A 24,592-nucleotide genomic window follows, 5' to 3' on the forward strand; every position below is an offset into this window, starting at 1 on the left:
GAAAGAAACAAATCACTCAGAAGCTGAATATTGAAATCCCATTTGTAATCCTTCAGTAGACTGAAATATGTTTACAGGAGAATCCATTCAAAAATTCTGAAAAGAAAGCGTGCAATGGAGAATGCAGAACTGCTCACATGTGATTTCTCAAGGACTGAAGGATTTCTCAAGACTGAATACTCAACCCATCTCTAGCACCATTTTATGTAGTATATGATTCATTATTTACATCAAATACTCACTGGAGGAAAAGGTTTACACTCCAAGCTGTTAACCTTTTAGACATGCTTTCTTTCTTTTGAAGATTTACTTTACCTCAATGGTTATGTGAGTGACACACTACTAAGCCAAAAGACTATCTGAAATTTGCAGCCCAACATTGAAAAATGGTTAGTTTTAGGTTATGCTTTATCATGGATTTCAAGCAAGGATAAACACAGGGGCCAGTGCCTGTATCACCATTAATGTGAGTGGGAAGAACATGAAATTGAGGAGAAGTGACAGAGCCAGGCTGCTTCAGGTGCACAAGAACTGGGTAGTTGCACATTAACAGGAAAATTCAGTGAGTGTGGATCTGTTACAGTATTTCTGCAATGACTTACACCAACTGATGTGCACCAACACAAAGACTTCAGGATCTAAATCAACTACAACACAGGAAGAGATGTTCACCAGGAACTGGAAGCATGTGGCCATTTTTCTTGCTAGAATTTTACATGTGGAAAAATCAAATTGATGTAGAAATCAGTACTCAAAGGGCTACTTGAAAAAAGCAAGTCAGGAGACATTATTGTTCTCATACAAGCAATAGAATTTAGTTTCTTAGTTCAATGGTTCTGTAAGGTATTAAGAATTTTCTAGAAGCGTGAAAATGAGAATGATTATTATCTCCTAGGAGACAATAATCTTCAGTAGAATCATCCTCCTGAACATATTTAGTAAGTCTGTAGGGCTCAGTTATTTTAGAGGAAGGATTCAGAGTTTACCTGCACTTTTAAATGTTTCTTATGGGTGGATAACCACTGAAGTTTAAATGTACCCTTTGAAAGATCAGTAAAGTGAAATAATTGGAGAGGGACCAATACCATTTACAATTATTTCTTTTTTTATAGTCTTCTGATGAAACATATAAACAATATATATTTCTTCAGAAACCTAATTTCCATGGCCAGATTCCATGCCTTGGTTTTTAGAGCCATACTATACTATTCATCAACTCCATCACAAATCATGTAAGAATTTCACTTTTCAAAACAAAGGTACACATCCAAAACTCCCAACAGAAATCTAAAGGTCAGGCATTTACATTTTCACCACTCAGTACCTTGCCAGCAAAAACTCCCATTGTCTATTCAGCACATTCCCCATTGTTCTGACATTTTTTACCCTTTAGAAAACAGAGGGTGTTATACCCTCTTTAAATGGGAATATCAGTATTAAACACAGTCACTTTCTCCTCATATTGAAGCAAATAGTTTATAATTTTAAAAATGATTGCCTTGTATAACAAACACAGAATGTAACATTTCTTTCCTCTGGAAATGCCCCAATGAGCCACTACCTTCTCTGCACATGAGGATTGCTCCTATCTATCAATCTCGAAATATGTCAGAGACATTTGTTTCTTTGACCCAGGCTAATCTTAAATCATCAGCCTTGACACTGGAGAACTTTCTTGCAAAAATTAATCAAAGTGACAGACACATAAAGAGGAGCTGATAGAACAGTGACATCACCAATTAGAGAGAGCATCCTTGGGGGCCAGTGCCTGTTCCTGGGGACCCTCTTGCTGCTCTGGACCCAAAGGGCCCTGGCCAGGGCAGGAGGGTGAGCAAGAAGAGGGGCAACCCTGAGAGGCTGATGGGGCTCCCACCTCCCCATGCTGAACGGGCTTGGTTTTTCCATTCAAGTTCATTAAGAGGGATGGGGTTTCATACTCTTCTCTTTCAGATAACTAATTACTCCATTTATCGGTTTGAGTGTTTTCATATTCCCAGCTCATTCATGTCCTTCTAGGGCTGATTTTCCCCAAGTCAGGACCCAGAGTGCAGCAGTAAATGTTTTCAGGATTATCATGCAGTACATGCTTTATATGACATATTGGAGATTAAATACTCTCACTATTTTGAAGAAAGTCATTTGCCAGATGGCACCTGCAGAACAAGGACCTTGGACAACTTCATAAACACTGTCCCTCAGTTCTTACCCAGGTACTGAATGACTCACAGGCAGGAATGCACCAGGACTGACTGCGCTCCCTCTCCTCGGGTCTGCTATTTAAATGTAAAACTTCTTCACTTGAAGTAAAGATTAAATTCAGGATAAGTAAATAGAATCATATAATAACTTGATTTGGAATGGGCCTCTGGAGATAATCTGATGGAAACCCCTTAGGCTCACCAAAGTAGGTATTTGGATTTATGTAATACAAAAGGAGTCTATAAACCTGCAGAAGATAATCTTATGCAGAGTCCCATTCTGTAATACCCTTCATAGCACATAGAAAGTAATTGAACTTAAATGCAAACAGAATTGACGACCTCTGTTCTTTTGATATCCTATGACAGACCTAATCATAGGCTTTAGCTGAGAAATTCATTCAGGCTTCTGGAACAAGCATTAACAGCCTTCCTAACCATGAATGATTTCCTGCCTCTCATGTGGTCTAAGTCCCATTTACCCCATAGGCAGAAGGAATGAACAGCTACAATAAAAGAACAAGTATTTTACTTTGTCTTTCTTCTCACAGTAGGCAAAGAGGAAGCTTCATTCAGTGACACCACAGCACAGCCAAAGGAACCAAGAATTTGTGTCATCCCACTCTTCCACACACAGACATCAGCAGCCAAGTGTGAAAGATGTTTAATTAAAACTCTCAAGTTGGTTTAAGTTTTAAGTGCTTCCACTGAAATACATTCTTTCCCATAAAAAGAAAATTATAATCAGCCAGTATTGTGGGACCCACTGATAAGAGGACCAACAGGCTTTCTGATGCTGCCTGCAGATTTTATTAGTGCTCTATTGAAAAATACTATTTTAAAATTGTTTTTATGACAGCAATACAGCAAAGTCAAAATAAAATAAATGGACAAGCTTGTTTGGAAAAATCCATAACTCCGTCATTTACTGAGACCTTTTTGCTATAGCTAAGAATATACCCCACCACATTTTTAAATAATGTGAACCCAAGAAGCATAATGCAAAGACCCAGGTACAGTCAAGTACAGATACTCTATTCCCTCTATTTCAAATAAATTGAGATTCAAGTGACGAGGACCAGAGTATAGCATTTGAGTTAACCACAAATAACTTTTGTCATTGGTGCCTACAAACAGTCAGCAATAGTCATAAAATTGGTTATAAACACTTTCAGAGGGAACCCTGTGGAAAGCTGCACCCTGACAGATCTGCCTGGGCCACCTCTTCAGCTGCATTTTCTGTGGATGTGTGCCAAGTACAACACTTTGAAGAAGATGAAACTCTTCACATGCATCTGGGGACCAAAACTCTCTCTGCGGCAAAGCAGATTTAACAACTGCTTTGAAGAAAGCTCTTGAGGAAGTTGGAGGAGCCACCAGTGTCTTATAAGTAGCACAACCAGTGACTCAATTCCAGCCCCATGCTGTGGTGCCCTTTACCTCCCCATTTACACAAAGCCTGAGTCACAGTATTAGCAGGCAGATAATGGTTATATAAAGTGGGCTTACCCAGGAGGACAGGAGAAAGAAACATGTTGCTTGTGATCCAGGTGGTTGTACCTGCAGTGTTCCCAACTCAGCTCCTCCAGGGAGGCTGTGCAGAAGACAAGGCTACAGCTGTTCCCAGGGTGACAAGATGGCCTGGGGACAGTGCATAGTTGTCTTTCAGGGTGACTCATGGACACAGGGGCTGCTCACACCTGTGAGCTTCTCCAGCTTCAACCCTTCTATCAACAATTCAGCCCCACTCTGGCTTTTATATAAATGTCAAAGTCCATCTACATTTTCCAAGAAGAGGATATAGGATGGCAAGCACTCCAAATTGGTTTAAAAGACACTGCAGCTAAAATACATTTTCCTGGCAAAGATAAATGCAACACCTGGGAGCTACTAGCTCCAAGAAAGGTATATTAAGATATTACCAAACCAGAATTAGGAGGAATGAGGCACCTGGTCTTCCAGGTGTAGCAGATTCACAGGAGACATCCCATCACACACTTTTAGAAAGAGAATCCCGAATTTATAACATATGTACAGCCACACAATCTGGTGTGCCAAGGCATCTGACTAGTTTCAGAAAGTGCATAAACACACGTTGGAAAAAAAAGGAGGAAAAAAGAAGAAAGGCAAAAACCCCCTACATTTTAATTTATTCTCTTTTCCTCCAAAATTAACTTTCATCTTTGTCAATAAATTGTCCTCTAAGGAGAGGGGGTGGAGGAAGGCGGGGAGTTTCTAGAGTAGATTTTAAAACTTCAGTTTTTGGCGTTCTCCCTGGGGTTTTTTTCAGCTTCTGGATACCATCATGAACAGCTGCTCCCAGCCACAGCACACTTACTGCTGCCAGACTGCGTGCTGAGAGCTGGAAATCTACTGTAAGAGGAGGATTGTAGAGACTCAGCCTCCACAGACTGCTTTTAGGGCTCATTTAGAACTCCAGAGGGTAATAATTTAATTCCCTTTTATACTGGAATTTTTACTTCCGTGTTTGATTATCTGATAAGCCTTTTGTCTTAAGAAGAAAGATTATGTGCCCTGTGCAACTTTGTTGTCTATTTGGTATTTTACACATGCAATGGGTAAAATGACATGACAGCACGAACCTTGCAAAATTTTGCAAATAGTGTGGCTTTTCACTTGTGCCTATTTACACCCTTGTGTTCATTTAGGAAAGCATGAGGGATAATGTCATTAATTGCAAATTAGTACATGTTGTTGAAACATGACCATCCAATACTTGAAAGCTTTAATACTCTAATAGTCATGTTTCTGCAGATGCTGAATTTTCTTCCTAACTGGTCTTTTAAAAAGATTTCTCTCTTCAAAAATTAGTGTCTCACTTCGCTTAGTCTTTTCACTAATTTAAGCAGTGTAAGAAGTTCATTTATACAATGTGGTTCACAAATTTTTAAAAGCTTAATTCTCTAGATTGTGACTTTTGACAGGCTATATATAAGTTCAGCTAATGTATCCCTACAGAAAAATGTTATGCCTCAGAATAGAAAGTCTTTTGCAGCAGCTGGAGGCAGTATTTTCTAACGACGTGCAGTGCATAGAGATGCAAAGCTATGGGATTACTGCAGGTGATATTCATACAATATAGTTCTGGAGTTTAAGACAATCAGTTTTCACTGTTTATCACCAATCTGAACTTTCTCTCTCAAAGTGGAAGTTAAGGTTCATATGTAGTTCAGAAACTGCCAAAGACTGGGCACAAGATGGTTTTGAGGTTTAGCAAATCACAGCAAAGCTTCTATTGAAAATGAGCTGATAGAACTTGAGAGACGCTTTTAACCATCACAGTTCTTGGCTGGTCCTGAACAGACACCTGAAAAGGTTCTGATGGAGCACAGCTTCATATAGTTGCATATATCTCATCAGACTGTCAAACACAGCTGATCTTCCTCCCTGAAGACACAACAATATAATGAACAATAACATAAGAAAGACTTAAAGAGATAACACGTAAACAAGGAGACAAAATATAAATTGCACAAGTGTATGTCAATTACCTGTTCATTTTAATAGAATTATTACTTATTGAAAAATACATTATTACAAAACAAAGTATGAAGAAAACAGTAGCAGATGCCTCTGCCAAGGTGCATTACTTATAACACAGCTACAGTTGTCACCCTGCCCTTGCTGTGGGTTCCTGGTTGCCCCTATGAATTTCAAGGTCTCTGTGCTACAAGTTCTGTGACAGACTCTTTGCAGGGCTCAGGCTGTCAAAGTCCATGGAAGAACTCTTTTTTCCTTCCCTGAGACTTTAATCACAAACACAGGGAGCAGCCCCACAGAGAAGGATTTGGGAGTGCCGGAAATTCTCTACCTTGAGGGCGGTGAGACCCTGGCACAGGTTGGCCAGAGAAGCTGGGGATGCCCCATCCCTCCAGGTGTAGAAGGCCCCACTGAATGGGGCCCTCAGTAACCTGACCTAGGGGGTGGCATCCCTGCCTATGGCAGGGGAGCCAGAACTGGATTATCCTTAAGATTCCTTCCAACCCAAATCATTTTATGAAACATGATAAAAAAAAAGTAAAATCTGTGCTACAGATATGTGAGTGTATAAGCAGAGAAAATTTCTGTGTATGGTGCATGCTTGTTATCTCACTTCATCATGTCAAACACGTTTGACATGACATAATTCATGAGGGCTGATGGTCTCATCAGTCTTCTCCTTCTCCTTACTTCTGACATTTTCCATTATGTGTGTTCTCTCTTCTTCTGTCTGACCTCAGCACTTCTCACAACAGCTGTCTCTGTTCTCCTGAAACCAGTAATTATAGACAAGGATAGTTAATCCCTGAGGTGCTTGGAACATGGAGATGTGCTGAAGCTGATAATAGAATTGTGGGTTTCATCAACAACTCTTTCTTTTTTTCTTTTTAACCTGTGAGAATGACAACTGAAAAGGAGTATTTTGCCATCCAGGGGCTCTGGCTTGCTGCAGCTGTGCACACTGACTGGGGCTCCCTCCAGGCTCTCCCAGTTCTAAATATTCAAAATATTTCATTATCATATTTCCCCATCATTCATACAATACAATTACAAGCTTCATTTACCACTGGGGACCAAGCTTAGTCTAAAGTTGGAAATTTCAATCAGATGTGGTTTTGTGCTGACTGAATACAAACTTTAGGCTGCCTTTCAATGTTTATTTTTAATGGATTCTGAATGCTTCCATTAATTCAGGAACTCAACAGATTAAAACAAGAGAAGGAGGACTTATTTTGCTGAATGTAATTCCTTCTTATGGGATTTAGTGAGTACCCCTTACAGCTGGAGGAGGCAATGGAATTGGGAGCATTTAACATCTTACAGCATCAAACCACAACCCCTGTGTAAATGCCACAAGGTTAATGCTCTGAGGGCAGATAGCAGGGCTAGCTGGTGTCACATCCCTAACTACAGAGAGGCTGTTATATTTCGGAATTAAATGTAGTCTTTATATGTGTCAAAATAGATTGTTATATCTTAGGCAAGCTCTTACCTTGATACGAGTGTCATATGTAGCCTCGATTAGAATCCAAGATACAGTTTGTTTCTGTAATTGCATTACTGAGACTTTAGTAAAGGTAGGGGAGGATAATCAAAACTATCTCTTCCTGCTGTGAGCTACCAACAGTTTTGTTTTAGGGAATACTTCTAGAACACACTCTAGTCATGTTCTCAGGGGCTTGTAACACAGCAGTACCAGCATGGATGGGCAGTAGTAATTTGTAATTTTAGACTGGCTTCTAGCCATTTAGATAATACTAGCTGATAATTGCACTGCTACAGTACAAAAGCTAATAACTGGGATTATTTTTCTATAGCTCATTTTACAGCATAAATTCCCAGAATCCAAGATGAGACAAAGCACCTCTGTGATTTCTGTTGCTCTTCACTCCTATTTCAATCATTTTATATATGAAAGAAGCAAAAGATTACAAACACAATTATTGCAAGAAGTACAGTCCCATCATTGATTTCACATTTATAGCTAAAAAAGTTTAAAAAATGGACTATGGAAAAATATTTTCTCTTTAAAGTGGTATGGGACAGCTGTTTATCCATTACCCTTTGTGCAAAATCACTGATTTCTCTCGATTTGCCTTTCACTGTTGCATCCCCTTAGCCAGTATGTTGCTATACAGCCTCTGGTCTTTACAGTTCTGAGAAACTTTCAGGGAGTTAATAAACCCTTATAGAAGTGTTTCCTCACATCCACTCACCCACCAGGACTCCAGGGAGAAAAGCATCAAACCCTCAGAAGTTGTTCTGTTCCACTGCAGAGATGACAACTGCATTGCAAAGATTTCCTGTCGAGTGCTGAACCTTGCCATAAAATTCAGAAATTCCTTTACAACCCTCTAGTCCTGCTGTTTTTATTCCACTTGCTGCCAACATTAGGGAGCTTTTACAAAACGAACAATTGAGAAAGGAGATAGAATTTTTTTCCTTTGGAATTCATGCCTGGAAGCAACAAGACCAACAAAGAAAAAAACATGTTTCTAATGCAGCAAATGAAGAGGCTTCCTTAAAAAGAAAAAAAAAAATCAAGACAGTCCTTTCGATTGAACATATGTCAGTTGGTTTTAAATGTTCACATTTCTTTTCACTGAGAGGAATTGACTGGTTTGACAGAGTTGCACACAATTTTAATAAACATCCATTTCACATTTTTACAGTCAGCCAATGAACCAAAGACAACTACTCACACGCCAGAAGAGGCAGATGCAATCTGGAGAGGAACAGAACATTTACAAGGGTATTGCCATATAATTGACACTCTTGCTGGTGCTAACTGAGCAGAGGCCCCAGCAGTTCTCCTGCTGAATCTGTGTTTGAACACTGCTTTATTCAGATCATTCTGTGAGGTGACTGCTATTCCAGACCATTCTCATATCTTTTTCTAAATGATGATATTAAATCAATATATGAACATGGTAGGAGAAATGCCAACACTGTACAGTAGCTGCTGCAATAGGATTTGTGTCCCTAAGAAGCCACAGCTGTGCCTTATTGGTCCAGAGTGTAGCTGTAACTCAGCAGTTTTGTTATAGGATATTTCACATCCTCTTTTGCAAACAGTACCCGTAGTTTCTAGGTGTGATATTCAGTATAACAACAGAATAGAGGGCAATACACATCAGGACAAACCTCCTGTTAGTCAAAAGGTGAAACAGAAATATGTAATTTAGTTCTGTAACACCATTTCTGACTCACTGAACATGTAATTCTCAGAAGATGAATTTCAAATGTTGATATATTTATTGTAAAGTAAAATTAAGGGTCAAAAACTAGCCTAGATTACTGTTTTATAGATTATTTCCTATAGAGTTTATAGAAATCATCCTTGAAACAGTGATTATCTAAAGTTCAATGCTTGCATACAATGGAATACCACTGTGATATCTGGTGCTCTGCTCCCTCTTGGGTTGCACTATAGAGTAGAGAGATAGCAGCAAAAAGAGAGGAAGGCAAGCAGAGAATGCTGAGGACACTGAAGAGAGGTGCAAACTGAAAATTTATGAAACCTTCTCTGCACATCACACCTGACCTGAAGTGTGAACTCAGGAGAGGAAAGGCAGCAGATTCCCGAAATAAAACATTCCTCTCCAGATCACTTGAGATCTTTTCCCCAGGCTGCTGAAATCCCTGTCTGTGGGAGGATTCGGCACCATCAACTCCCACCGGAAAAGTGAAGCACTGACATGATGACACGAACAGCAGGATGGTTTTTGGGGATGTATCTCATGAGGAAGGAGTAGGAAGCAATTCAATCTCTCAAGCAGAGTTTGATTTTCTCTGAGCTGAGAGGTCATGTAGTCAGCAAACATGTTCCTCTCACTTAAGAGCAGCACTGGAGCACTTCACTAGCAGAATAATAAAAATTCCACGAACCAACTTTTTTAATTTAAAAAATATATCTATATATATCTTAGAGGATATTCCCTGTGAGATACAAGTGATGTACAAAAAAGAGAAAAAGTTTTTACTTTGTTATAGATGAGGTCAGTTAAGGTGAGCACAAGACATACTATAACCTCAAAAGCTAGAAACTACTAAAAATTACTGTATCACACGGTATCACACAGCCCAGAAATTTAAAGCCACTTTCTTAATGGTACAAAAAGTCTTACTGTAAATCCTTGGAAAGAAAGTCCTTCTTCTCTTGGTTCCCACAATATTTGTAACAATTTAAATGTCATCTATAATTTGCTGATCTGCTGATATCTGTGATACTTCTCATTAGACTTAAATGGCTAACTTGAAATAGTTATAAACAAACCACACTTGGTAATAGAAGTTCTAAATTAGGCAGCTACAAGAGAAACAAAAGCCTGTCTTTTGCTCTTGATCCTTCTCTTGCGCACAGAAAACCAATTGTGCACATTGCATTGGATTCACAAATAAACAAGGAAAATTCAGACTGAAATTTCAAAATGAATCACAAAATGCAAGCACTTGCTGTATTCACTGTCTTGTTTACATTGACTCTCAAAAAGCTCACATTTTCCAAAGAAGACAATGCTTCACTTTAATTAGCAATTGATTTCCTCTCAGCTATCTGATGTACTGTATTCTATGTATTTCATGGCATACAGCTACCTGTATGTATGAAATGTGCATATTTTTGCATTTGCATGCAGATCTTTAAGAGAGTTTTCTAAAAACTCACAGCCTCTGCTATTGTCAGGATGTTTACAGAGTGAAAAATATATTTAAAAGCCTATATAGGGGGAAATAATACAAAGTTAATAACATTGTTGAGTTCTTAGTCTTGAAAGGTAAAATCTAAACTCTACTGTCACAGACAATAGAAAATAAAAGGTCAGAATTTGATGAAAATGCCAACACAAAAAAAACCACTTTGGAGAAAATAGCAACAGCCTGAGCAGGGACATGAGGAGTTAGTCCTCTACTTGTCAGAGAACAGGGGCATAAAAAGAGAGGGGTTTCTTTCAACACTTTCAGGAAAACACAGTAACGTTTGAAAGGAGATGGTCTTTCATGTAGGAAGGTATAAGAATAAAATCTTAGTCTACCACAGCCAAACTCTCTTCAGCCATTGGCACTGTTACTGACCAAAGAAACTTATTCTATTAATGAAATGAGGAAAAATGTGTGTAAAAACTCAAGTGTAGCTGATGAGAGGACAGTGCAATTCAGAAAGGAGTGTATGAAAATAGCCCTGTTATCCTTTCCACTTCACTGACCATGAATCGGCCACTTGAATTTTTTTGGCTTCCAGTGATTCAATGGGCAGTTCATGTGCAGGTGTGAACAGGAAGGGGAAAACCAAACTTCTGGCATTGCTGTGGACACAATTAGTTCAGATTTTAGATCAAGCACAGCTTGTCAGGGTGTCAAACAGGGCAGCTCCCTTGTGGCCCAGGTAACACCCTCCTTTACAGGACAGCACTGGTATTTTCCAATCCTCCCCAGGTGCTTTACATCATTTTTGGTAATTCTTCCTCACCCTGACCATGCAGTAGCTACACCCTGCCAATCCCACAGGTTGCCTCACTCTTGGAAATCATTCCGTCATCTCTGCTGGATGCTCTCTGGCACTGATCTCCTGGGACAAGCACACATTTCTCAGGTTACTTTCCCACTCATGAACATCTCTCCACAGGAAAGCATGATGTGATTCACTCTCTTTATGAATATGCAACTTTAATGAGTTAATAAGCATGTTTCTTGGAGCCTGAGATTTTGGCAGCTGCTCTGGTGTGTTATCCTACCTCAGTAACTCCCCTGTAGCAAACTTGGAGTTGAAGCACATGTCACTGGGCTTCTCACTGCTATCACCATCTGCGACAGCTTCTTTTATTCCTCAATTATGCTCATGTTATCTGGGCTGAAAAAAGTCTTCCAGTCTTTGCCAGTCTAAGCATATGCCTGTGTATTTTATTCAAGTAATTTTTAACAATCTGAGTTGACAATGCCATCTTTCACATCATTTCACTGGGGTTTTGTTAATATGAAGTGTCTGAAGCTTAATGGGAAAGACTGAAGTTGGGCCAAGATTTCCTTATTTATGAGATTTTCATAGCAAAATGGAGAAGCAGTGAATACAAAATTCTGTGCTGACTGATAGATTGATTCCAGACAGTCACTAGAAAAGCTATCTAAGGCCACTCTCTCTTCCTAAATCGCATCAGGAGTCAATATAGTGAATTACTGCTGGTCTACAAGAGCAAACTTATATTTCTTTCTGTGTGCTGGCTCAGTTGCTCCCCTCAGTCAGGAGAAAACAAAGTGAAGATACATATAGGTATATATATATTTGAGACTCTACAATTGATGCTCCTCCCCCAGGCCTAACACCCACCCCATCTGGGTGCCAGAACCACCCAGACCCGCTCCGTGTGTTTGTCAGCCCCATCCCAGCCTGATGCTTGGGACAAGTGACAGACACGAGGGAGCTCCTGCACCCCTTTCCCTCAGATATGAGCCTGCTAATTCTCTGGTAATCAGCACATTTACTGAGGCTGTCTGCCAGCAATCCAGAAAGGGGTTAACTCATCTCTGCTCTTTCATTTGATCAGGGTTGATTTTGATGTTCAGGAGCAGTCTGTGGTAAATGAATGTGTTCTGGTGGAAGGGCTCACAAGCAGAGATTGCCCTGCACTACATGATTAAGAGAGATTTATTTTTTTACAGAACCTCTGAGGAAAAGTATTTCTGACAATAGCTGTCATTTTATTGTCAGGCAACTTAACCTCCACAGCCTTAGGTTACTGTGCCCTGAGGTACAAGGGAGATCTAGTTTGGCTTTAACTACCCAGGACAGGCTGGTGCTGGATTGACATCCCAGCTGAAGAAACACAATCCACTCAGTGCAACTCCACATCCAAGGGGGTTTCTGTGTACCAGAAACCAGTTTTGAAATAAAAGGAATATAATTTACATTCCAAGAAAGTAACAGGTAAGAAAGCTTCCCAGCAAATATCACTGATGATTTTTGTTTTGCATATGAAATCTTAATTAAGATGTTTTGAGAATTAACAATTTCTCCACCAGAGTCATTTGCCATTACCAGCTGCTTTTACTACCTGGTCTTAGATATCACACTGTGGATACCCACAGAGTTTTTATTAACAAAATTACTACTTTACCAACCAAACTAAACTGCTATAAACAGTGTGGATTCACCACCTTTTTAGCTATACTGCAGACTTGCAGATATCCCCAAACTGGTAGTTAACAACTGAACTTTTAATACTACTGAATTGCAGAAACAAAAATAGAGAATTTCCTTCTCTAATGAGGAACCTGCACAAGTGGACTAGAAAATACAATGTCCTTTATAAACATTGTTATATAATTTTAAAGCATACATTTTAAAAGCATGTGTAAAGTAAGCAAGTGCACCATTTTCTTATTTTTATTTCATTTTTTTTACTTTATAAGCATGCAAAAATAAGTAAAATAAGTAAAAAAAACTTTCAATAGGAGAGGGTGATCAGCTGCTTAAACAGAACTTTATAGAGTATAACTGATATCAGTGATGTGCTGTTAGAAATGGAGATGTTGCTTTCAGCCAAATGATAATCACTGTCATTGATATAGCAATGAAATTAAATCCCCCGAAATCAAAAAGAATGCAGAACCCTTCTAAATACATAAAAAAGAGTAGATTTATAAAAATTTAACTGATGTGGCCCATTATGCTAAAAAATTATCTTTAACAGTAAAGGTTAAAGACCAGGCCAGAAGGGTTTCTGAGCAGCCTGGTCTAGTGGAAGGTGTCCCTTCTCATGGCAGGGCCTGGAACTAGATGGTCTTTAAGGTCTCTTCCAACTCAAACCATCCTATGATTCCATGATAAAAATGAGCTTTTAATTATCCAAGTCAGCTGAACTTCAGATTAGGTCTAGAAGTAATTATCTACTAATGCACTCCCATTTTCATTTTTGTAATTACAATATTCTGGCAATATTAGAGTAGAAAAGTCCATTCTCTCCACTAACAGGAGACATCAGAGAATTAGGAATATATTTTAAGAGCACACTCATAATACCTCAATTTTAAGAGTTTGCTTTCTGAAGGTTTCCAAACTGTGTGATAAATAAGGGGCTAAATGAAGGGACAGTAGCATAATCCTCTCTCAATGGGTTTATATGATGCTGCTAATGCTGCTTTTATATGATGCCCTTAATGCTGGTTTTGCAGCATTAACATACTTTAGTACTTCAGATGAGACCATTCCAAAGCTGACAGTGCCTGCAGAGGCCCTCTCCAGGTCAGGGACATGAGGTTATTTTGCAGTCACAGTTATTCCAACACCTCATCTACTATTGCAGTTTGAGAAGTGGCAACCTACTCTTTTTAGGGAATAAAAATATGGGGGTAAACATATTCTACTATACAATATTAGAAATAGAGTTTTATTTCAGTAAGTAACTTCACTAAGATTCATACCCTTTTGTTACAAAGAACACACAGCACAAGAGAGACAGGGTGAATTTTGGGTCAAGGATACAGCATAAAGGCCCTTTATGACTAAAGTGCTAAAACAGTTCTGCTCTGACTCCATTCACTGTAGAAAGGACTTAAATCTTAAGGTTGTACCAAAAGAAGTGACATAACAATGTCAAGGGTATCAAATGTTTGTATCGTGATGGGAAACAAATGTTTGTATTATGGGAAGGGCTAAACCTATCCCAGTAACATTCAGAATGGAGACTGGAGGGACCTTGAATAGGGCAAGCAAACATGTCCTAAGAGTATTTTTCAACCATAAACTATCCTGACCTGATGTTTTCAAACCTATCATCCAGCATGATATGTTTCCATTATTTAATATGTACAGGTGATGAGAAAGTGACAATAATCTGCTTCAAAACAGACACAGATCACAAACCTCCATCTACCCTGTCTTACTCTTTTGGTCCATTCATTCTCTGCCTCGCCAACTGTCTTTTACACGGCAGTATTACATATGTTGGGATCAAATATATCTTAGTGTTCCATGTTAATAAAAACTTCCATTTTTTTTCATGGTGTTTGAGCAGAGCATTTAACAAATAAGCCAAAGAAAAACAAAAATACTAAACAGAATTAAATCATGTAACAATACACATAAATCATGAAAAACTCTGTATGAAAGTATTAAACTGAGGACATGAATTTTGATCACATAATGTTTACCCCAGATTTATATAATTCAAATCCTGAGATTTTCATCCTAATCTTCAATGAGAGTTAATAGTGATGACAACACATTCCAAACTGTCTTTGAAGCCCAAGCTGCTTTCCTTGACAAAAAAAAACAAAAAACAAACAAACAAACAAAAACAAAAACCAAAAAACCAGAACAATCAAAATAAGTAATTTTAGAAGTAATACAATTTTTAAATGGTTCTGAATTAGGTACCTAGCAAGAGACATAGACCAATTCATTTCTTTAAATACCTATGCTATTTTTCAAAACAGTTTGCAGAATTCTATCTGAATCTGAAATAGGTCATCTGAACAGTCACCCTTATTCAACATAATTTCATTTTTACAAAACAATGCCTTCCTTAAGGGCTTTCAAAACAAAAGAATCTTTACCATGACATTAAGCTGTGTGGACTCTTGATTTCGTAATGTAAAAGCCAGAGGAAACAACAGACAACAGTTTTGTTCCTCTGACAGTTTTGGTAAAAATTCCTGTTGAATTGATTACAGTTGTGCCAGTTCTTTTCTCTGCAGAAAACCAGTTTCAGGGCTTAAACGATCTTCAAACTCTCATAGAACTGCAACTATAGGATCAGATTAGATTAGTATGCATGCAGAGCCTTCTTCTAGCTCTGTAAGAAATTTCTTTATCTTTTAAATGACATTTATTTCTTTGCCTCTCTTTTTCCCATTCTAAATGTCTTAGTGTCTGCACAATCTAGAGATAGAAAATATTGGGCTAATGGAACTTAATTCCTCTTTTGGCTATGCAGGTGTACAACTGTGAAGGGAATGGTTTTATAATGATATCTGGAACAAAGTCTGCAAATACTGGAAAAAATAAATATTTCTTCTGTGTTCCAGACAGGAAGAGCACAGATTATACCAATTTTACATCAGACATCAGAACCTGCATCACTTTCTTTTAAAAAAAGAATGTGCATGATATTCCAGACACAGTTATACGTCTAGTTGTCTAGTCCTAATTTAAAGTATTGTCATACCCTTTTCTGAGTCTCACTGGTCCCAAGTGAGGTAATAAAAAAGAGAACCAACCCACACACTGACCACACCCGGAGAGCCACTTTGTTCTCTGAGGCTGAAGGCAGACGGATTCTGGGTACTTGCAGATTGCCTTTTACATGAGACCAAAATAATTCTATGTTGCCACATATGTGAACTTTATTTTTAAGGAACATTAGTGATATCAGCTTCTGGAAAGAGCTGAATCTGTGTTTGTTTTTTTATTTTGTTTTAAATGAACAGGAACTTCTAACCTATGACATGACTCAGTCCACATTTTGCTCCAGTAAATGCTGCCCTTGCTATAATAATATCAATAAATTTGTGTTTTGACTCTTAGGACAACAAAACTGAGAGTACAGGAGCCTCTCTAACAGCAACAGAGTTAAAGGCAGAGATAATAAAAAAACAAATCCAAGCAAAACTGTCAAAAGGATGATTCCCAACATCTATAAATATTTGTGACAAGCATGCAAAAAGTTAAATGTTTGTCTCAAGCTTTGTAGCTCAAGCCATTATCTGAGGTTAAATAAGAACAGCTGTTCATTTCACTGAGGGTTCCCCTATGGCTACACCTACAAAACAGTTTCTGTAGACAGGCTCAGAAACAGATGTCTTGTAATCATCAGTTAGCTCAGAACAATGTTCTGTGTTCTGCATTTCCTACAAAGACTATTTGGTATTCCTGCTCATTGATAAGCCTCCGATTTCTCCACCTAAAATACCACCACCATTCAGTTTATTTTTATTGTTTTTCCTAACCAGTCTGCAGACTTAGTCAGTGTTCTGTGAACATTTCACAAAACAAAACCATAAAAATTGTGTAGCAGGAGGTGAGAAGCCCCTACCACTTCAAAGAACAATAAATCATGTACTGGGAGGAAGTGAGTGAACAAAATCCATCATTTACACAATATGTGTGCAGTAAGCACACATTTAAACAACAGACAGTACATTAGTCACCAATTGTTTATTTTCAAAGTGATCTGAACTCCTTGAATTTCACTTGAACTAGGAATGTCTTATTCTAATTCAGTACATGCATCATCATAGCAATATAGCAACTAATAGCAATTAATTCTGTTTTGTGCATGTTACAACTGGGGCTCACAGGACTGAAGTCAACATAAAATGAATTCAAATTATGGGAAAGAAAATACTTTACTATTAACTTGCTGATGAAGACTATCAAACAAATTTGAAATTGCCAGTTGTTAAATGCAATGATTTCACAGTTCCTTGGCACAGACTAAGCAGAGACGAAAGAAATTCTGCAGCTATTCCCTAAAATTTTTCAACTCATACACCATTGTGCAGTCAAAGGATCACCCCTTTGACAATACAGTTCCAAATTAGCAAGAGGTCAATCAAATAAGTGCTAAAAAATTAGGTTCTACATATTCACAATGGTCTTATTAAAAAGATGACACACAGAAAGAAAGCAGTGCAAAACCTCTCATCCAAGCCTTCTATCACAAGCAGATGCATTATATAACTTGATCAGAAAAGGACCAGAACCTTAAACAACCTTTGAGTAGTTGGTTCTGTCCCAGACCTTCCTCTTCTTACCAACTTTGCTGTATATTCCAGGCTAGTACTATTTACACTTAGATCATCATTATTATTCCAACATCACAGACTGTTATCATGCTCAAAACACACACTCCAAATAAAAAACTTTTACTTGAGAGGGAAAAAAACTAGTTTCACCTCCTCCTCCTATTAGTCTGCAGGAGTCATATAAGTTTACAGAGAATGAGTGAGATTTGATAGAATTGTTTATTAATTTCCAGTCGTAATTTGTGTTCAGATACATTAAGTACAATAACTTTGCATGAGTTCTCAGAGAGCAAAATAAGTCTTGCAGAGCTTTCACCAGAGATACTTTGGAAGGTGTCCCACTTGGCTTTCAGAATGAATCTACGGGTTTCAGAATGAGACCCTTTCTAAGGGAGCACAAATAATGCTACAGTTACTGACAGTCAATAAACAGAAAACCTTACAGTGCCATTTCAATGCAAATGCTTCTCAAACTGGAATGCAATTTAACTACAGTATTGACATTTAAATGGACACAAGATACAACCCAGTGAGGGTAAATGTGGATATTTATGCTGATTACCTTTTATCAGCTCTTGTAGCTTGCTTTGCTCATTTTCTTGTATGCAGTAAAGTCTTCCCCTTTAAATACTGAAATCTCTTACTCCATCAAGGTAAGAATGAAAAAAGAAAAGGAGAGGAATGAAAGAGGAGCAGCACACTTTGAACTCAGCCAGTATGGATTTAGCTCCTTTACTGTAAATTACTTCTTAGGCAAGCCTTCCTATAGCTGCTTCCTTCTCCGCAGCCAGCACTATCTGTATTTCATCCTAATCTTGTAAGAATGAACTACTAAAGGTCCTGAGTCAAAAGAGCTAACAGAAAGCTTGATAAAAGGTTCCAAAGGATGCAAGTTCAATATGGAAACACCAGCTCATGTCCTGAAAGCTGCCCCTGCTTCCAGGCCAGCTCACATCTCCTCACCACAGTGCGCTGAGCTCTGCCTAAAGGAATTATGTTCCCATGCACATTAAATGTGTACCTCACTTTGTTAAGCTAAAAATAAAAAACTACCAAGAGCTTTTTTGAAGCAGAATTTTCTGTTTAAATATCAATCTTATATTGGTTCATTGAACTGTCTCACCATATGTTTTCTCATAATTTTTAATTATACATAAGATACAACACCACTAGAAAACAGTAAGAAAGTAGAGATGAAAAGAAAGACATATGGAGAAAACATGAATACAGAAGCCTGAGAAGGGAAAAATATGAAGTCATAAACAGATCCTATGTGAAATCAAGAGCTCACAGTTGTGTACACCACAACTCTCCTGGTGTTGCAGAGCTGTATGTGCTCATTTTGAGAGGTAAAAATCTTAGCATTGCATAATTTAAAACAGTAAAGCCAAGTTTGATCCTGCATTTTTATTTTTAAATTGCACACACTACAAAGATTTGTGGACCATAAAGCCATTTTGAATAGGCTGCTTAATTGGTACTGTATGTGTAATACATCAGCTGCTGGGGGATCTGGAGAGCAGCCAACCCTCCCAACTTCAACACGTGCAGCAGCTCCGGCTGTTCTTTCTCCCAACATAAGAGGATGACACTGTAACTTAAAGTTATCACAAAACTTTCATAAAGTTTGTTTTATAAAGCCTTTCCCAATCTATCAAAAATATTTAAAGAGCAGATCAATACTTCAATATATTTCCCACTGCTAGGTTTTGTTATTCTTTTGGTTTTAAACACTTCAATTCAATAGTCCAATGGGAAAGTTCAGCATAGCTAGTCACTTTTTTTGGCATTATATTAATAAATTATATGGTATTATATTCATAACAAGTTGTTACTTGTTTATCCTCAACTAGAAAGGAGATGCCCCATGAAATCAGTAATTCTGTCATACCTGTATTAGCATTGTCTGCAGACCACCTTTTTCTGTCATATTCTTTTACAAGGAAAGCTGTCTTAAAAATCCTATTTTACAAAAGCTTAAATTTAAACATGCCCACGTTGAGGTGATTTCCAATGGCTCAGTGAATAGCAACGCATTGTAGCGCGTCAGTTAAAGGTGGAACACCCTGGTAGAATCTTTGGAAAATAAATGGAACAGCACAGGTCTATATAAAGAAAGTATTTCTATTTCCACGTATATATATATTTTATAAAAAAGAAAATTCTAATAATTCCATTTCTTTCTGTTCACTTTCTCACAAGAATAAGTAATATAAATACTCCTGAAAAGTGAGTTTGGGACTCAACTACCTTAAATATTTGTCAAAAGCAAACTTCTAATCATGATATGGATTTAGATAAAATCTTTTTATTTCACAGAGGATGACAAAGAATCTCTGCAATTAATCATTATAGCTTATACACTGTTGTCAAAATATTAAACATTTACGAAGCACTGGCCATTGGCTTTTCATATACAAGAACAAATTTGCAAATCACAGTAATAAAGAAAATAATTAGAGAATTATATCGTATTTCACTAAATAGCATTTCAAGTCCGACCATGTGTTCATTCATTGTAACCTGAAGGTGATCTGTTGGCCCCATGTATTTAAAGGATAAAAGCTTTATCATTCATGAGCATGGTTACAAAGCCATGTGCACCACTGATTAAAAAAGCCCAGCTGCTGTCCTGGAAATTTACATTAATGTGCTCTTCCAGTAATTTAATTAAATACTTGCTACTAAGAACCACATCGAAATAGTGTGACTTGTAAAAATTTAATTTGGAACTATTCAGAAACAACAGCTGCAAAAAATAAAGTATTTCCTTACAAAATCGTACTCAATCAGTACACTTCTTTGTAAATGTCTAGTACTATCCATTATCTGATCCCAAAGGATAAGTCTAGAGAAATTGTTATTAAGTTTTGAATTCAATTCTATTATAAATATTTAGCATCAAGGGAATACTCTGAACTCTACTCCTTAGTTTGCTTTGGAAATATCACCCAAAGGAACTGTTGCAATTTTTTAATGTCTCATATAATGAAATGATGGCATGTTTCTCACTTTTTCTTGAGCAATATATTCCATTAAACAAATAATATATTTTTTATCATCAATTCATGTCTTGATTTGTCCATGGGTTGTCATGTTTGCACCACAATTGTTTTCATCTACATATTGCAAACACACAGGGAACTATGAAATTTATTTACTAAAGTATTAAATTAGGGTTTACATGAGAAAGTAACTTACCTTGCAAATCTCCACTATCAACAAACCTTTCCTTTTAAAGTTCTGGCAAGTGCAAAATTAGCTGATACAGAATTACAGGGTTTGAGCAAAAAACTACTGTCCTACATAAATTCGTACAGCATTTTGGCTTGCAAAGAAACAGCACTTCATACTGAAGGAGGCCAAATAACACCTTAAAAAGAAAAATAATGCTTCAATGATTATTGCAATAAATGTGCCAGAGATTTGAATTTCAGCTGCAGTTCACATGGTTACAAGTTGGTCCTGACCATAGAAAAACTGTTTTTATTCCTCTCCAATTCTTCTGCCCAATCATAGGAAAGGATTGACTATGTAGTGTTCACTGCAGTGGATAGAGACCAGAATTTTCAAGCTTACATACCGTACATTGGATAAAGATAACCATTTCTAGTCACCAGAATAAAAAACGGAGTGGGTCACCTGTGTATCTCTCTAGCAGAATCTGAGAATTTAAGCTATTCCATTGCATTGGCTTTCTCTTTGGTATCCAGCAAATTGCTACTAACTTCTAGTTTCAAAATAATGTTTTACATACCATAGGCTGAGTAGCCAGGAATAAGTCAATCTCACCTGCAGTCCTTTAGGGAATTCAAGAGAAAGATCTAGTTGAAAATAAAATTAAAAAAAAAAAAAAGTAGGATTGAACCTCTTGCTTTGACTGGCAAATATACAAAATCTACTCATGAAACATTGCCCAAAGGTCTCCCTTCTCCTTTGTTCCATAGCCACTTAAAACTGATGAGACACATTTTATATATGTTGTCAGCCACTCCCAGGTTTTGCAGTTACGCATGCGAGAGATTAACAGCAGGCACTAATACCAGTATCATGACTCTTTTCAGGCAGTAGGTGAAACCTTGAAGAAAAAGTGGCTCTGTCTTCAAAAAAGTGACCTGACCTTTGCTTTGGTGGGTTTTTACTCTGCAAGAAATAAAAAGCACTGCATGCTTTCCAATGCATCCTCTCTAGCTGATAAATTATTTTGTTCTATCACTGAGCACAAAAGGAGTACATTTTGTAGAGATCCAGTAGCATGCTATTAGTGCAAGCTAACGATAGCTCATGTGTCATCCTGGAAACAAGCTTCATAGACCTGGAATATGTCATATGAATCATATACAAACACCTAATTGACCAAGAACCTTTGATATGCTTACCCATTAGAAGTAATTCTCATTGAATTTAATATATTTAATTTTACAATGACTTTGCAGTTCTTTAGATATCAAAGGCATCACCAATCCAGCATGCTTATCATTTGTGACACTTCTGCTCTGAGAATTTCTTGCAGCATGCAAAGAACTCTCTGTAGGGTACCTGTGATGTGTTGCACAAGCAAGCTAATCTAATATTGACCTGACAATTAATGAAACCTCTTTAGAACCTGCAGTAGCACATAATGGTTTTACCTGCAATGGCTGAAATGTTTCTGATACAACCTGTAGTTCAGTATAAGCAATAGGAGGGGTTTATTTGACACACAATACACTGCTAGTGAAAGTAATTCTTGGATATGATGTTGTAGTGAAGAACCCCTTCTATTAATAAACTTTTAAGTATTTAGATATATTTAATTTAGTGTAAAATACTTTTTTCATGGAGCCAGATCCTGCAGTCTTTGCATAGCTAAAACTTTCTTGTAAATCAATGGAAGCTTTTAAAGTGTAATAATAAGGAAATGCCCAGGGTCAGTGGCATAGCACAGCTCTGCTGTGATGCTTTATGTGTGCACTCCAACTTTCTCTGTTATTTGCAAGAAGTGGAGATCAAAATAAAACAAAACTTCAAGACAGAAATCCTTGTCAATTCAAGATGACAAATATTCTCGTTAAATAAAAAAGATTGGCATCAGAGTATGGCACATAAAAATGGTACATTATTTATATTAAATAATGTTTGCATATCTTAATTTTGTTCTGAATATTTACAATATATCTAGTGAATTTTAAGAAAAGTGAAGTTTAAAAAAAACTTCTTGCAGTAAGTTCAACAACAATGATAATTTTGGGGACAGCTGTAGCACTGTCTGACGGCAGGATTTGGCTCCATACGTTCTTTTAGCAAAAACACAGATTGTTTATGGGATGTAAATTGCCTTTTTAAATGTTGCTAGAGCTATAAACACTGTGGGTCCAGATTATACATTCAAATTTCAGGGAGAGTTTGCCTCAGTGAACCACAAGGAATGGTGCTTTATTTGCAAAATCAGCTTGATACTATTTTTAAGGGGAAAAAAGCCCAACAAAACAAATACAAATAAATAGGTATTTTCAATATAAAGTTTGGGTAACTAAAATTAAGTCAAGGTTGATCCTTCAGCCTTTACTCCCATGGGGATCCTGTTCTGACAGCAGAGGACTTCCAGCAGGTCTTGTTCCCAGCAGGACAGTGCCGGATTCCTGATGACTTCATTGGGGCAACTCTAACGAGCCACCAGACCACGGTTAGACCCCAAGCACCTCCTTAACTGTTGGGTTCACCGATGATTTGTTATTACCATTATTTTTAACCAGCGTGTATGTGTTCTGCTCACAACCAAGCTTCGCTTCCAGCCGCAGGCGCCGCCGGTGTCCCGCCGGGATGGTTCGGGCTGCGCGTGCGGGGCCGGCCGATCGCGCTCGCTGCTGATGGAGCCATTGTTGATTTCGCTGTTGTAGGGCAAAGGCGCTAGGGCGGCCGATAAGGCTGTGGCCATGGTGATGAAGGAGATTCCGAGGGAGGAGTCTGCAGAAGAAAAGCCGCTCCTCACTGTGGCATCACAGGTGGGCGGAGCGCGGGGCTCTGAGGATGCCGCGGGCGCTGCGCGAGTCCATCCCGCGCCAGTGGCATCCCAATGGGGGGTTAGATGTTTTCACATGAAAAACTAAGGGAAAATGCATTTTTTTCCTCCAGTTTCAATTACCAGAAAGTTATTTAAAACCGACGTAGAATTTTGGTTCTAATTCATACTATCAATATTCATGCCACAAATATTCATTTACAATTCATGTATAAAATATTCCCATTCAATGCATATGTAAAATTAGAAACAGCCAGTTCACAACAGTATCATTTTCAATATCTCAGATCCCATTCATTTCTAAGTTGTCACTGGGATTCTGTTCCTGGTCTGGATCAGAATACACAATTTGCACATCTCACTCCTTTCATTCTACAACTTCAGTCGAAGGAAGGATGTAACATCCTCACACTAAACATTACACACACCTTGGAGTAGCCACCGCACATTTGGTGGGTCCATTGGTTTGTTAAAGGCAGTAACTGAACACTATTTTAAATCACAGCACTGCCACCTCGTTACAAGCATGGATTTTATTCCTTCACATTGCAGACATACATGAATTTGTTTCCCAAGGCAAGTGCATTTAGTTTACTGCCAATATTTACTGCACACAAGTACTTCCAACTCATCAGGAGGTTTAATGGAAATTGTTGGAAGTTGCTTTTATGAGAGAGCCTTAAACAAAATCCACAATCATGTTTTATTCCTTTCGTGATTTAGGATAACAGTTACCATACTTTCAGAAAGATTTAAGGTGCACACACACCAACACATACCCTTTTTTCTGAGCATCGCAGATGTGCTGCACTAATACACATTCTAGAAATACCATCTACTAATTTGGAAACCAGGCTTGGCACCTCCTCCTCAGCCCCTGTTGAACACCAGATTTTGCTCATGGTGAACTCTAATGTCTATGAAGTAAAATCACAAAGGAAAAAGATGCTCCCTTTAAGGCATCATTTCTGATTTTCTAAGTGATTAAAAAGCAATTAGAAACCAACATAAAATGCCGCCCCCTCTAAACCTGCGCAGCAGTCAGAAAAAAAAAAAAAAGAAAAACAATTGACATGCAAAACTTCCACTGGCTTCAACAGGGCCAGGAGTTCAGCCTGGGTTCCTTAAATGTTTAACACGCCATTTGTAGTGA

General features: G+C 37.9%; 1 protein-coding gene across 3 annotated transcripts in view; it reads left to right on the forward strand.

Moving 5' to 3' along the window:
- PEX5L (peroxisomal biogenesis factor 5 like) overlaps window positions 1–24,592 on the forward strand; it is a 104,805-nt gene that overhangs the window by 43,378 nt on the left and 36,835 nt on the right. For 2 of the 3 annotated variants that reach the window (XM_071566961.1, XM_071566962.1), the window contains exon 2: window positions 23,318–23,422. The exons of the other annotated variant lie outside the window; for it this stretch is intronic. In XM_071566961.1, the coding sequence (XP_071423062.1) occupies window positions 23,318–23,422 (105 nt within the window). The remainder of the gene's footprint in view (window positions 1–23,317; window positions 23,423–24,592) is intronic. 3 annotated transcript variants of the gene reach the window in all.

The sequence above is a fragment of the Pithys albifrons genome, chromosome 11 (genome assembly GCF_047495875.1).
Source record: "Pithys albifrons albifrons isolate INPA30051 chromosome 11, PitAlb_v1, whole genome shotgun sequence".
Taxonomy (NCBI): Eukaryota; Metazoa; Chordata; class Aves; order Passeriformes; family Thamnophilidae; genus Pithys; species Pithys albifrons.